At 36.4% G+C, this 16,216-nt stretch overlaps 1 protein-coding gene across 2 annotated transcripts in view; it reads left to right on the top strand.

Moving 5' to 3' along the window:
* Nucleotides 1-14,504, top strand: part of ZNF800 (zinc finger protein 800) — a 49,536-nt gene extending 35,032 nt beyond the window's left edge. For both annotated transcript variants that reach the window (XM_076006595.1, XM_012789106.3), the window contains one exon: nt 13,275-14,504. In XM_076006595.1, coding sequence (XP_075862710.1) covers nt 13,275-13,461 — 187 coding nt within the window. In that variant the 3' untranslated portion in view covers nt 13,462-14,504. The remainder of the gene's footprint in view (nt 1-13,274) is intronic.
* Nucleotides 14,505-16,216: the final 1,712 nt, after the last annotated feature.

Below are 16,216 nucleotides of genomic sequence, written 5' to 3'. Positions count from 1 at the left end.
CTTTGTTCCTAAATTAACTGATACTTTAACCACATATTTGAATGCTTGGATTATATGCCTGTAGTGATAATCAGTAAAGTTGATAAATTATTTTTTCATATTGTAGTTCTCATGTTTTTGACTTTTTATTTTAACTTTGCTGCTATCAATTGAATTGTGTATTTGAGTTGCTATTAGTATGAATAAAGTTGGCCTTGGGGGACTCTTAGCATGTTAATAAAAAAAAGAAAATCACAAGTTTGTGCTGATGGTACCTTGTGATTTCAAATATGTTTTGTTTCTACAAAGAACCCATGAGGGGTCTCTTTGGAGAAGGACATAATTCTGGGTTGACCTCAACTGTTTCTGAAGAAGAGGTTATTGAATCTCCTATTAAGGATTATATATAAATACATAAATTAACATTTGTCTTGATACAACAAAGTAGAGTGCCTGATATAATATTATGAATACATAAAATCTTATTTTCATTATACTAGAGGAGTTTGGTATTTAAAGGACTCTTGTGCTTAGGTAAAGCCAAAACTTCTTTGGTTTATATTAGTGATTGGTTGGCTAATCTAGATATGAATTAAATTTGCTTATAAAATTTTGAAAATGTACAAATGCCCAGGCTCACTCCACACCTATCAGATTGCAATTTCTGGTAGTAGGGTGTAAGACTATATGTTTTCTACTAATTACCCAGGTGATTTGATGGGTTAGCCAGAACTATTCAGCTGTATAAACTCAAGAATTTCAAACCTTAAGATATGTACAGATAATGCAGAATCCTATTAAAGTGCAGATTCTGACTCAGCAGGTCTGGGTGGGACCCAAGATTTTCCAGTTCTAGCAAACTTCCATGTGATGTCCCTGTTGCTGGTCTGTGATCCACCACTTTGAGCAATAAGGCTGTCAACAATAACCCTCTGCATTTTGAAAGATTTTTTTTTTTTTCATTTTAGTGTGGTGTATCTGTACCTACTCCTGTTTATTTCGTAAGATGAGTTTCATGGGCTTTAGATCCAGTCTAAAATAGTTTGTTGTGTGTATGTGTTTTTCTTTTTTTTTAAATTTTCTCTTTCATTAAGGTTTCAATACATAAGAGGATGAACGTTTGTCCTTCTTTTTCCTTCTTTTTTATCCATATCAGGTATATGATAAGCATGTGAATCTGAAAGTAATTTCTCATTTCTGATCCTCCTGTCAGCTCTGGTCTGTTGAGGTCAAATAAAAGACAAATAGAGGTGGAAGCAAGTTGTCTGTTCAGAGACCCTGTTGCCTCTTAAAAATAAAACTTGACTCTCTGAAGATTGCACATACTTTATTTTTAGTATGATGTTGTTAGGAGTGGATGTGTTTATTGGTTTTTAGGCATTAACTGTCAATTTTGGTTTTGATAAGTTCTATTTTTAAAATAAGTTTATCTTTTCTTTATTTTAAAAAATTTAAAAAATTGTTGATTCCAGATCCTTTTTATTATGATTTTTAATTTGGTATATTGCCTATAGAGGTAGAAATAGTTTTATAACTTTTAAATAACTAAATTATATTTCCTGCTGAGAATTAGGAATACCTCATACCTTACTGGGATTGATCATGGGAAGCTGAAGGGATACTGGGGCTATGATACTTTACAGGAAGTTTGCTGATGTGACCACAGTTGATTTAGGGGTTGTGGGGTGGTGGCAGCTAGGTTTGTTTACCTGTTAATGATGCATAGGTGGCGTCCTAGGCATGTAGGCAAACAGGTATTTGCTAGGATGTGTTAACCCAAATTCCTTTTAAGCCTCTTGAGTGATGCAAGCCTTTGTATCACAGGTTAATTAAAGAGTTTATTACTTGTAAGACTACTTGTGTTTGAAATGAAATATTTATTTGCCTTTTAAAGACTGAAGGTTTCAACTTAAATTTTATTGAATGGAAGATGACAGAAATTGTTTAAAAATATGATCAGGGGACAGATTAGTAATAATAAGCAAATTAAACATTTTTTTTCCCCCTGTAGAACTTGTTCAGATTTCAAAAGTCAAAGAATTTCATGAGCATTCTTTACATTTCACTATCTTAGTTCGACTTGCTTCATTTATTCGGTAGACATATTGAGCTGTTCTGTGTGAGGCACTGAGTTAGGTGCTAGGGGTACAGAGATAAGCAATGCAGTTTCTCCTTGCAAGTCCAGTGGAAGAGGAGGAATACAGTGTAAGGCACACTGATAGGTTAGGAAAAATCTCTTATAATTCCCAGATTCATTCTTGAGTTTTGAAAGTGTTAGTTAGGCAGAAAAAGTTTCCAGGTAGGTGTAGAGACATGAAACCACATGTAGATTAAGGGAAGGAATATGAGACAAGGAATGGCCAAATCAAGAAGCATCTTATGTACCAAGTAAGTAGCTTGTACTATATATTCAAGACTAGGAGTAGCTGTTAAAGGATTTTCAACAGGGACATCTAATAGCACTGAGGAGACTGAATTGGAGTGGAGGTGGGGAGGTAAGATTTGTGTTGGAGAAATCAGTTAGGAACCAATTCCAGAAATCTAAGTGAGATTGATAGGGCCTAAATTTAAGTAATGGCAATGAGACTATAGAGAAAGATACAGATACAATAGTTATTCCAGAAATGAAATTTTCCATGCAGTGGAGATGAAAAAAGAATCTGTGTGATTCACAGTTTTGGGCATTCTGCTTGGGCAGGTGAGTGGTACCATTCTTCCAGGTAGGGAATACAGAGGAGGAACATTTTTCCAGGGGAGAATGCTGCATTAAATTGTAAATATGTTGAGTTTGAGGTGTTTGTGGGACATCTAATTGGAGATGATGCCTAATAGGAGTGAGATACACAGGTTAGAGGTTAGGACAGAAATTGCCCAGGGGCTAGAGATTTAGAAGTCATTAGTGTTCATGTACTTGTTGAAGCCATAGGTTTGAGATTGCCAGAAGAACAGAGTAAACATGTACTGCCACTACTCAAATTCTCTTGGTTTGTTATATAATTTAGGGCAATACCTATTTTAGTTTTTCATTTGGGCAATGATGTTTGGCTAGCACTGGTTCTCCTTCTGTGTGTCTCTCTCTATTTCCTCTTCCCCCATATAAAATATAACATGTACATGATATTTGAGAAGCACTAGATAATGAAATTGTATTAGGCAATGTGAATTAATTTATGTGTTATATTCAGAGGGCATTTGAGATAAAATCTGTAAGACCTATTTTAAAAGATTATTTCTTTAAAAAGGAAATATATTTTTAAATAAAAATTTATTAGTGTCCCTGGACTGAACAAGATCTGTTTGTTGAGTCTCATAGCTTTGATCTGTCTAGGAATTGTTCATGATTTGTCTCTATGCCTCTGATCAAGGCAGGAACTGTGTAACCCTGAGCTAGGAGGACATCATCTGAGTGATAAGATCCTGGTAGAATCTGATGCAATCCCCATGAAAAATTTAAGTAATATAGTATACACAGCCAGACTCTAAGGGAAAAAAACATGCTATTGAAAGTTGAACAGGTGATTGAAATATATTAATTTTTCTTTGCAAAGCTGTACTTTTTGGACTGGTGAATACTTAATTAATAAAAGGTAGGCCCTGCATTGTCATATGTTCTTGTAGTCTTCACTGGTTTCTCCCCTTTTCACCTCCTTTCTGAAGGAAGAACCTAATGATAAAACTTTTCTTGATCTTGCCATCTAGATAACACTAGAGTTCAAGTGGAAATTTTTGTCCCTTTGAGATTGAAATGAAGCAGCTTATTTAGCATCCTCTCCACACCCCTCCCTGCTCCAGGCCAATGGATACTTATGAGGGAATGCAAAATGACTTCTAATAAGTCAGCCCTGCTCAGGATTGAAACCAGTGATTTAATACAGAAAGCAACAGCCATTGGTTTGTACCCAACTTTTTTGGATTAATTTTTAAAACCTGCCTTTAAAGGGGAGAATTCCCAGCAGACTTTGTGTGTCAAATTTCAATAGAGTAAATTTTATGGATGAGTATGACCCCTAGAGACTGAAGTCAGTAATAAAAATGATGACAGACCTGAGCTAGAAGAGGATAGCTGTACTAAAACAACTTTTTGTTATTCCCATATGATCTATAGTAAAATGAAAAAAAAAAAAAAAACCTTTTAAAGTTTTCTGTTATAATGCTTTGAAAATGGTTTCTTTTTCTTGTTATTTATACTTTAAAGTAATCAATAATAGGTATTAGCATAAAAGTCTAATATCCACATCAGATAACACGAGGTACACTGTTGTTGCTCACAATTATATTAATCATAAATTCTAATCCCTGATTCAGGTCTTCCTTTATAAATAAATTTGTTTAAACATTGACCTTTTTTTCCCCTGGCAAGCCCCTATATACTCATGCACCCCAGTGAATCACTGAGAAATTATCAATTAAGGTAATATGTACATTTAGGTGTTTGAAAGATTATAACAAAAATAAACAGAATTTTAGAATATATGCTTTTTGCATTGAGAACTTCATTTGTTTTTTTAGCCTCTTTCCCTATGCCAATATTTCAGAGATAAATTTTGTTTAGAAACTTCTTACAGGGTTTATCAGTATGTTTCCAATGACAACTCTTCTCTCTCTTTTTCTCTTTGTCTATGTGATAATGAATACCTTGAGTTTACATTGTGTATTTTGCCAAAAGTTTGGTTATATGTTATTCCTTCAGCTTTACAAGATCACTAGATCACTGAGAGATAGAAGATAGTTTTCATTTTATTTTGTTTTAACATTTTTTCATGTAGTAAACCCTGCAGCACTATTTCATCAACTAGGCTGGATTCACAAACTTAATTGGTGGAAATGTAAAACCAGCACTTCTTGATTTCCTGGTTTTGTGTTTTTTGGTTGGAGCTGAGTGTGAAGGTTGTGATAGGAAATAATATTAGGTACCTGAAAGAAAATCCTGGAAGATGGTTGTCAAACATCCTACATAAGTATGATTTTCTCATATCTCAGACCCTGCCCTATTATAAAGTTGGATCTAGATGCATATTGCTCTTGTATTTGAGCCTTGTTAGTTTTGATACATTACTAGTGTGTCACTACTTCTGTGTAGTATTTTATAAAGAAAATTTGGCAACCCAAATTTTACTTATTTGAAAAGTAATTTCTAACATTTTTAGCCAAATTACTATGTAGATTCAAACTATGACTAAAAATAAATTTATCATTCTACTTCCTCCTTCTCTTACTACTACCGTCTTACTAAAACTGACTCTTGCTAACTTCTTCGTTTTGTCCATGCTACCACCTTCATTTTGTTCACTACAGAGACTTCAAAGTACTATTTCTTCTGTGAATCTGTTCTTGACTGTTCCAACTCATGGAGACCTCTTCTGATGAACTCACAGCATTTACCTTACCATTTATTTTTTCACTTTCATCTTTTGTGACGTTCTTGCATTATTAATTACATCGTTCCTATGATTAAACTCTAAGCCCTTTGAGACCCAGAACTAGCATGTGGGGTTATGAATGAATGGGTCACCAGGCCTGTCCCCATTCTCCCTATCCTGTAAGGTTTCAGTAAGTTTTGGTTTCTTTCTTTTCAGTGTCTTCTTCACATCCTACATTTTCTGGTCTAAGCCTTCTATTTGCTCTACTCTTGTCTACCTCTGGTTCTATTAGTATCTTCTGTTTATGAAGATTATGGATGGTTTGAGGATATTCTTGGGCTAACTTTATGGGAATACAGAGGTGATTTTTCCTATCTCAGGATCCATTTTAAAACTCTATCACAAAAATTCTACCTTTTTATAGTTACATTTTATATTATTCATTTATCAAAATGTTTTGAGAATATGTATCTTAGAAGCAATAGTTTGGACATGTAAAAAAAGAGGAATCACTTAACCACATTTTTACTTTCGATATGAAATAAAAAGAAAGAAGAGAAATATTGTCCAATTAACAAACCTGAATTTTCTTCCCAGACTCTTTTGCTTACCATGCTGTGTTTATAGCCTGATGGGAATGCAGCAGGCAGAGGTGTAGATAATTATAATATCATGTTATGTAAGTCACTGCAAAGTAAGGTGTATACTTATTTTATTTCACCACCTGGCATTTTGTATATACCTTCCATTGATCCATCATTCTGTTGATTTGTAGTTGGGGAACCTAGAGATTTAGTATAACCTCATTTTGAAATGGAGAAAATTGAGGTAAGTGATTGCAGAAGGCCAAATATTTAGTTAATTAAGTCAGGAATAGAAGCCAGCTATCTCTTAGAGATTATTTTAATAGGCACTAACATGTACATATTTTTAAAAAGTACAAAAAGGTATACTGTGTAAGGTAAGTTTTCTCCCTACCTCATCTTTCAGTTCTTCCCTTCCCTGGAAGTGAGAATTTACCAGTTTCTTGGGCTTTCAAGAGCTGTTTCATGTATATATAACCATATAAATGTGCACATTCCTCTTCACACAAGTGATAGCATATTGCACCCGCTTTTCTATACTTTGCTTTTTTACACTTGTTTAGTAATATGTCTGAAAATTATAGAAACCAGGTGTTTTTATTCCTTGGTCCATGAACTTTCCATTTTACTATGCTGCCTATCATTGGGACAACTGGTTTTTATTAATATGAACGGATAGAATATTACATTGTTATTTATTAACATGTATTGAGTGCCTTATGTGCAACATAATGTATTTCACATTTCTTTCAGAAAGACAGGGATCATAATCATTGGTTTATTTTATGATAATGTTGAACTTAAAAATAATAAAGGAAATTTATAAGTAGCTATTTCTGCTAGTTACCAAAAATAGCTAATTTGGTGTTTATTTTTCTATTTGAGAAAGAAATGGAGATGAAGTTTCCAGGGAAATAATTTACCTTTAGGCTTGTGTACAAATATATATATATATATATATAAATCTGTATGTTATATACAAAATGGTCAGTTTATCTCAGGGCCAGTGAGAAGTAATGATATAAACATCAAACCACAAATGTTTGTTTCATTTTCTAAATTTTAAGTCTCCAATCTCACAAATTATAGAAATAGTTTTTCATTTGCTTCTCAAAACAGTTTGTAATTATATGTTTTAATCTTGATTTATGATCATCTGTTAAAAATATGCCCTTAATTTTGATCATTCTGGGTTTATTTTCACCAACTTATCTATCAGTGCATTTATTGCTTTTTTTTTTCAGAAATTAATAGGACCTATTAGAACTGTGGGGGTTTTAGCTCTTAATGGATCAAGTTGTATTACAAAAGGCAAATCCATTTTAAAAAATGTGTCCCATGCCAAATGTCCATGATAGGATGTATAGAAGTTAAATACTTATATTTGAACTTTGTTAGATAATTAGTAATTCTACATTCTTCCTAAAGATGGCAGTACTTCTCAATGTATTCTTTACTGGGTAATTCTGTTTGAAAGTAGTATTAATTAATTGATTGGAAAAGTGTTAGACTAAAAGTATATTTTCATAACACCATCACAATAGTTAAAATTCAGTAGTAGAACAAGTAAGATTGTATCCTTGAGGTTCATAGCATTAGTGCAACTTTTTGTTTGTTTTGTTTTCTTTTAAGTGTGTTATCCTCAACCCTGGACATAGGATCTTAATGGTTCTTATTGCATCCTGAATTTGGAGTTTTGGGTATAAGATAATGAACTAAAAGTCTTGCCAAGCATTGTTAGGACTCTGTTGTACTTATAGATTTATTTAATAAAGGGATGAGATCAGAAAACTAAAACTGACCAACAAAATATTCCAAACAGAAACAAAACCCCTAAGTAACCATGTATTGTATATATTTGTGGACATCTGAAATGTTTTGATATTTATTCTCTGATAAAAGTTTATATGCCCAGGTTCTACTTGAACTTTTTCTTTCTTGCTTAGGTGAGATTCTTTTGATAAAATAAATACTTATTGGTGCCATTAAAAACAAACCCCTTTAGCCTTCTCTGCTATAAAACTAAGCTCTAAATTTACAAGGTGCATGGAGAAACAACACTATATTTTATTCCTCCTTTTCTCATCATTTCCATTTCTAATTAAAATGTGTGTGTGTGGGTGGGTGTGTATGAGAGAGAGAGAGAGAGAGCGAGCAATCATGTGGGACTTTTCTGCTGTTCAAGGAGGGTGAACAGCAAGACATAGGCAGCCTGGCCACCCTGCCAGTCCTCACAAGTAACTTTGAAATGGCCACTGTTTTCTAAGGCTAGCCCTTATCATTAGTTCATCTAGAGAGGTGACTGGGTACTAGAGAACTGTCACTCTAACTAGCCTCCTAGGTACTAGTGTATAAATACCACAATGCCAGTTCTTTAACACACTGACTGCCACACTAGAAAAGAATTTTTTTCCTTGGGACCATGGTGTTTTATTACAAAAGTAGAATAAAAACTTTGAAAACAAAATGATCCTTTCTAATTTAATGAAAAATTTGTTATTTTTTATTGTTTTCTGTGCATGAGTTCTTGTGGCTCCCAAGGTGAAGAGACGTGTGAGTTACATATTCTTCACAAGGCCGCAGGCTCAAAACTAGCATGAGTTAAATACAACTCACATGATAATTAGCATGTTAATTTGCATTGAGAAGTATCAGGCACAATGGCTTCTCATGTTTATGGTTCAGTGCATGTTCTCTGAATAGGCAAATCTACATGGAAAAGTAAATTATAATCAGAAAATTGCTTGATGAGCATAGAATCAGCTTTCAGTGACCAGTGTCAGCAAGCTCTGGTAGTGTGACACATTCATTTTTCCCACAGGATACAGTTGCCACTCAGACCAGCTGTTCAGTTTTCAGAACACCCTTTCTACTAGACACATGGCCGGCTTTGCTTTCTTGATTTCTTTTCTTACAGAGGTATTAAAGACCTTCTCCTTTAATGCTTTTCTCAATTAAAATTAAATAAATTGATCTTATTTAATTAAATTGAGCTAATATATGTAAAACACTTAGCCCAGTGCCTGGCATACAGTAAATAAATGATAAATATTATTAATAAGTGTAACTGATGTCGAATCCAGTCACCTTGCTACCTGAAATGTTAAAGACAGCCTTTTGGGCCATTTTTATGGATTACCAATCTAGCCCATCTTTTACATTTGAGTTATTTTCATTCTTTTATTCCTTATTCTTTAATTCTTTAATTTCATTTATCTTTAGTGCTGAATCCATGAGCTAATTAGGACAATGCTTGTTGACTCTGAATGATTTTGCTACTATTTTGACTTGAGATTTTAAATTTCAGTTTCTTGCTGTGAATTACCGTATTCTCCACAGTTCCCCCATCTATAATGTGAATCTGTTGGAAGAGATGATCCTGAAGTTACTGCTCAGCTCCAGAATGCATACATTTGATTTTATATCTTATTTGAGTAGATGATGTCAGTTGTAGCCCTTTTCATCTAACTGTGCCTATTTTCATTTCAAGCTCTGCTTAAATTCTTATAGAGTGTACACTTATCTTGAAAATCATAGCAGCATCTGAATTCTTAGAAGGATGGCTGTGGCATAAGGAGGTAATGATTGAAAATCCAAGGTTAGAGGCAGGATGATTGTGAATTTGGCAGTGAACAGTGACATTATAGATCTGACATATACATGATAGACAATCAAAACTTTTTTGTGAAAATGAGGGAGGAATGATTCAGACAAGTTATTTGGTCACCCCAGCAAAAATAAGCATTGTTAGCCTTCCTGTCTCCATCCACCTGGAGGGTGACTTATTCTTCTAAGAGCAGCAAAATAAATTTGAGAAAACTAAAGAAATTGCCCTAGCTCTTTCCAATGTTTGTAAAAATACAGACTGTGGTACATTTTTGAAGCTGGTGGTCTCAGAACCACATTTTGAAAACAGAGATAGGAACCATTGTAGGAATTCAGAAGAGAGATAGACCATTTCAGACTATAGTTATCAGAGAAAGCTTAATGGAAGAGACTAGCTTTGATCTGGGTCTTGAGAGATGGACAGCATTTGAACAAATGAGAGGAAGGAGAAAACATATTTTGATGGGTGAAATAACAAAAGCACAGAGGTGGGAAATAATAGTGTTATGTTAGGGGAGTGGAGTGTCAAAATGTTTGGCTCAAACGTTCTTAAATATGGTCCATGAAAGAAAATTGAGGCAGTACTTCCATCAAATGACACCACTCACTTCAGCCTTGGAAGAAACAGGCAACCATGCTATCGCTCTTCAGCATGAAACAGTATGAAACTATCGATGCCTGTCAGTCATCCAGCTTCACATTTTCATGTACTTGCTGATGTCATCAAAGAAGAATTCCATTTTAGAACACATTTTAGAAAGTAGAAAGATAGTCAACATCTTCAAAATAATCTTTCTCAAGGAAATATTCAAATGGAAGAAAAATCACAGCACTGTGAGGGCAGATGGGTACCTGTGATGTCAGGAACACACCATGGTTTTTCTTCTTGATGAGGAAAGGATGACTGCACACAATTGTGCCTTATTACTTTCTATATCAGCAGCTGTCATCACCTTTCCAAGAAGTAGCACCAAAAAATAAGAACAGAGTATGATGTATGTTTCTACCAGAGAGAAATCTGCTGACTTTCCAGAGGTCTTAACTGAACTTGAAGGCAGAGGAAATAATGTGACTTGATTCTAACTTGGAAGTCTTGGAGGAATTTGGTGTTCTAGTATACAGGACACCATAACCTGGCGAAGCATTCCATGGAATTCTGATTTGGTTCTAGGAACCTTTGTGAGTCAAGGATTTCAGCACTTGTTGCCACAGGGAAAAAGTTGCAATTGATTATCAAAGATGAAGTATATGTTGCTATGTCAAAGGCTGTACCACAGTTTCAACTCATTTAAGTCAGATCTCATTGAAATTTACCACTGAGCAGTTGGGATTTTTACAATTGATTTTTTTCTGGAAGTGGCTGTTTTTCTTTCATGAAAAATAACAATGTAAGGGAGGCATAATCCTTTGTAAGTACTGTTTTTTACATATTGCTTATGTTCAGGAAATCAGTTTCCAGGGCAGTAAAATAAAGTATATGGTGCATGCATTTCTGTGCATGTTTCTGGAGGAGAAAGTCCATATCTTTATTCAGAATCTGAGTGGACTTTAACTCCCAGGAAAGATTAAGAACTATTGATTTAGATAATATGGAGATAATGGTATGCTCTGTATAAACTTGAGCAAAGAAATGACAGGAAATTAGAAACCTCATCTTAAGAATATGGGAAGGAAAGCTTTGGCAGGATTGTGGGGTGATTTAGGGATTCAGGTTAGGCCCAGGGTCTGAGTCTTCCTAACAATCTGAAGGTAATTTTCTAGATAGAGCTTCTCAAAGGTAGGAACCTTGCATTATCTTTCTTGTTCTTAATGTTTGAGCACAGTGCTCAAACATTATATCTGAGCACAGTGCTCAGATATAATAGGCACTCCAAAAATGTCGAATTAAGTTGAAATCACTATGTGGATAATGAAAGCTGGACTGCAGCACTTAAAATAAATGCTCTTCTGTCTTATCTGTATTTAATCCTGTTTTGTTTAATAATTTGGTGAATAATAAGGTTTTTGAGAGAGAATGCTTCATAAAAAGCTCCTACAACCTTCATTTTGTTTAGGAGCAGTTGGTTAATACAAACTTTTGGCCTCTTAGGATTTGTTCTCTTTATAAATTTTATTTATTTCTGGTAATTTTTACTAAAAGTATACCTTGAGACATCATAATTCTATCCAATACCTTTAGAGGGAAGGAAACTTGCAGGATGGTGTGATTAATTACATCATCATATATTTAAGCAACAAAGCAACATTCCAATAAACATCTAATCCTGGATTTGCTTATCATTAAATAAAATCAACCTGACAACTTTGAGGTCACTTTGGCTTAAAATACCTTTGAATTTTACAATGGATCTTCTATCAATTTAATAACATACACCTGATCCCTCTTCTATGTCATTATTATTTTATCACCTTTATGCATTTTCCTGGAATAAGGCTTAGCAAAACAGATTCCCTAGGTATTAAATTTTTAAATTTTTTATGATTAGAAGACCAAATGTTAAGTTTAGATTCTAGTTCATTGTAATATTTTAGTTTTGCTCCCATTGAATTCTTTCAAACTAAAGAGAAATTTATTGAATTACTATAAAACATTGGTATCATCTAAAACATTTGTTCCAAAAGTATGGTAAATTTTTCTGTTTCTGTTAAACTTTGTGTTCCCAAGTCTGTGGAAATTACAAATCAAATTATGTTTGTCAGAAGCTCAGAAAATTTTTGTGATGTAGAAATAATTAAGAGTAAAGTAAGGTTTAACTTCACAAAAAACAGTGGTTTTGATAAACGGTATAATATTTAAGGGATAAACTACTTTGTAATATTGTGATTTACTCAGAACTTTTGAGAAAAACCAACTACTTCTGTGGATTATCCATTTATTCTTTAAGATATTTTGATGTCCACCACTTTGCCACACAATTTAAATAATTATTTTAATAAATTGGAATTGGTATATAGAATGAGTACATAAGAATGGAGTAAAATTCCTTGTATTAACGTATTTTTCACTACAAAAATAAAATATGCTTATTGTATAAAATTTGGGAAATGTAAATAAAGTTGAAAGGTTAATTGCAGCTTTATCACCTGGCAACAACCACTTAATATTTTGGTGTCCTTCCCTCCATTATTATATGTGTGATGTGTGTATATACACATGTACACACTACAAATGGGGATGAAGCTGATTTTTTTTCATTGCATATAATATACTGTTCCATATCATTAGGTATTATTTCACAGCATTATTTTAATAGCAGGTTAGTATTCACTTTAAGAAAAAGACTATAACCAATACCTTATTGTTGGATACAGAGTATTTCCATTTTTTCTTTCATGTTTTTTTTTTTGCCTTTTCCCCAACTATTTCGTTTTTTTCTGTTATAGATACTGCACTGAACACCTTGTATGGAAATTGTGTATGTTTATAGTTATTCCTTAAGAGAAAATTCTCAAACTAGACTTTCTTGGAAGACTATTTAAAAATTTAAGGATTTTGATACATTTTCCTAAATCGCTAAAAAATTGTGTGAGACTGTCACTGGATGCTTTTTTCCTCTGACCACTGCAGACTTATCTCATGCGCGTCTATGACAGACAACCTGTTGTGCCAAAGTGGCATCTCACTGCCCTTGTGTTGGCCGCGCTTGGAGGGGCTGAGAGGCGCCGACGAGTGTTCCCCCCGTTTCTAACCCGCGTGTTTTTGTCTTTCCTCCCTGGGGACCGCTGCCACCCGTGCTGGCCGAAGCCTCGCGAAGCCGTCGCCTCGCAGCGCCACCGCCCTGCGCCCGGCCGCCCCCGGGAGCCGCTGCCCGCCCGCGGGCGCAGTCACCACGCGCCAGGCCGCCGCCAGCTGCCGCGCCAAGCTCCGCGGCGGCGCCGCCCGGGAGCGCCAGCACGCGGCCCGGGGCCTGGGGACGCCCGCCGCCCCGTGAGCGCCGCCGCCCGGCCGCCGGCGGGACCACGCCTCGCCCCACACAGCCCGGACCTCAGGCGCCGCTGCGCCCCGCCGCTCCCGCCCGCGGCCAGCTCCCTGCATCCTCAGCCTGGTCTAGCTGAACGTGGTTTACTCCGAACTCCTTCCCACGAAGCCCCTCAAAAGGACCATGTGCCTTAAGGCTGGGGGTGGGGATGGCCTCCGTGCTAGTCGTGACTACTCCCAGAGCATTACTTCTTCATCCTCCCTGCCAGAATCCCGGCTTCTTTCAAAATCTTGTCACTGGACAATACCATCCGTTTTCTTTCCTCCTTGTGACTTATAGATTTCCTATTCCTAGTTAGTTTTTTTCATTATTAGTTCTTCAAAGACTAGCTCCGACTTGGGCCTTCACCTCAAATCCTATCATCAAGCTAGTTACCACTTCGTCCCCTGCCACCCCCTAACACACTGCTGCCATCTGCCAGAAGATTATTTTAATAACCATCCAAATCCCTAATGACTATGAGGTGAGTGACACAACTCCAGGTTGTGTAATGCACAACTGTGGTTGAACTTGAACTCCCCTTTGGAATCAGCCCTTGCTCCCACAGTTCTAGACCTTGTCATCATTAGAAACTGCTTCCTTTCTAGAATTTTGTCTGTAGTGACCATGGGAATGCACCTCTCAGATTTCCTGCTCCAGGGAGCACAGTTGACTGACAACTCCCTCTGCCTTCCCAGGGGATCCACTACTGGGTTTGCACTGAGGCCATGCTTCTCCCAGTCAGTGGCTGAGCACACCGTGGGTTTGGTGATGGCCCTTTCATGTGAAATGCAAGATTTCTCTAATGAGAAATTTTGACTTGGGGACTCCTCAGCAGCCTGGCTGAAACTTTCTCAGAACCTCGCAGAATGCAGTGTGAGGCTCTTGTGCCCAGGCCCCCTTTCCTTTCATAGGTGTCAGATTTGCATTATGAAATGAAGGTTCCCTGCCCTCCTCCTGCTTCCTTCCCTTTATCCTTTGCAGGTGTTCCCTCAATAAAACTCTTGCACATTGAACCCTGTCTTGGTGTCTGCTTCTAGGAGGACCTCAACTAACACATTACCAGACATTCCACTCTCTGATCACCATCTTCCTATCCTGGATTCCTTGCTCACTGACAGCTAATCCATTAACTTCATTTTTTCCATTACTTATCAGCCCCTGTCTTGGATTCACATCCTAGCCTTGATTCCACGGTCCATCATTATACTCATTGTTCTTGAAATACAATGCTCTCACCACTCTTGAATTTCAATTTCTTCCAATTTACCTTCCTGACAAAACCCAACCCTGGATAAACCTTACCATCTGCCTCACATGGGTCTGACTTGGATGACTGAACATTTTCTTTAAGATAATCACACAACTTAGCCAACTAGTTTTGCTTTCAATCTGTTATCTCAAACCTCAAATTGGTGCTGTTATCCTACCATAATCTCAGTTTCTTTCTCACTTCTGAAACTACTGTTTATACCTTTTCATCTCTTCAAAATGCTCTGATCTCCTCCTCCCTGTTTACTTCACATTTCCCTGAGAAAACAGAAGTTACTATACACAAACTTCCTCATCTTCCCACCATGAGACCCTCCAACCCAGCTACCTTGGTAACCATCTTCCTTTTGGTAACAATGGAGGAAGCTTCAAGGCAGCTCCTCCTCTTGTGCTCTGAATCCCATCCCCTCTTGCCTTTGCAAGGATTTTTCCCCTTGGTTTTCCTCTTTCTCTCTTCTGCATCATCATTCTCACCCCCCTCAATGGATTTTTCTCATCAGCTTGCAAACATGCTCCTGTGTCTCGCATTTTAATCACACCTTCCCTTGTGCACATCTCCATCTCATAGCCATTTTTTGGCTCTCCTTTATAACCAAACTTCTTTATAGAGTTGTCCTTCTCTGTTGTCTCCATTTTCTAATCTTCTATTTACTTTTCAGTCCACAACAATGTGACTTCCCCACCACTGCCACTGAAAGTGTCCTTTTAATGTCACCAGTCACTTCCATATTACCCAGTCCAAGAGGGTACTTTCCTATGGCCACTCTCTGCTTCTTTAAATGTTCTCTCTTCATGTCCAAGGTACTATTCTCTCCTGGTTTCCCTCCTGCTCTGCTGATCACTCCTCAGTTTTGTACTCCACATTCTTTTGCCTAACTTTGATAAGTTGGGGTTTCACACCTACACCTTCATTCTGGTCCCTCTATTCTTCCTGTATACTTTCCCAGGACAATCTTTTGGAATCTTCCACATAAATCTATGGAAACCAATTTCCATAGATTTAAGTACCATCTCTGTGCTAATGAGTTTTAATTTTATGTTTTCCACCTAGACCTTTCCTCTGAATTCTAGACTCACATGTCTAATTGCTTCCTTAATATCTTCCTTTGGATGACTCATATTTTTCAAATTTAGCATTTCCAAAATCTAAGTCCTCATTCTCACCCCAAATCTGTTCTCCCCATCTTTCATGACAATAAATAGTACCATCATTCAACCAGTTGCTCAAGTCAGAAACCTAGTAGTCAGTTTTGATTCTTTTCATAATCCGTCACCTACATCAAGTAGACTAGCTTAATCTATCAGTTTTATCCCTCAAATATATCTTTAAAATGTCTGTCTGCTTCTTTCCACGTTCAGTGCCATCACTTACTCCTGATTGATATTTTATCTCATCTCACTATTGTGACCTGTCCTATCTGGCTTCTCTGCTACTACTTTTAATGCACTTCAATAG

Source organism: Microcebus murinus, chromosome 9 (assembly GCF_040939455.1).
Source record: "Microcebus murinus isolate Inina chromosome 9, M.murinus_Inina_mat1.0, whole genome shotgun sequence".
Taxonomy (NCBI): domain Eukaryota; kingdom Metazoa; phylum Chordata; class Mammalia; order Primates; family Cheirogaleidae; genus Microcebus; species Microcebus murinus.
The sequence above is the reverse complement of the archived record's forward strand: the minus strand, read 5'-3'. Positions and strand labels throughout refer to the sequence as shown.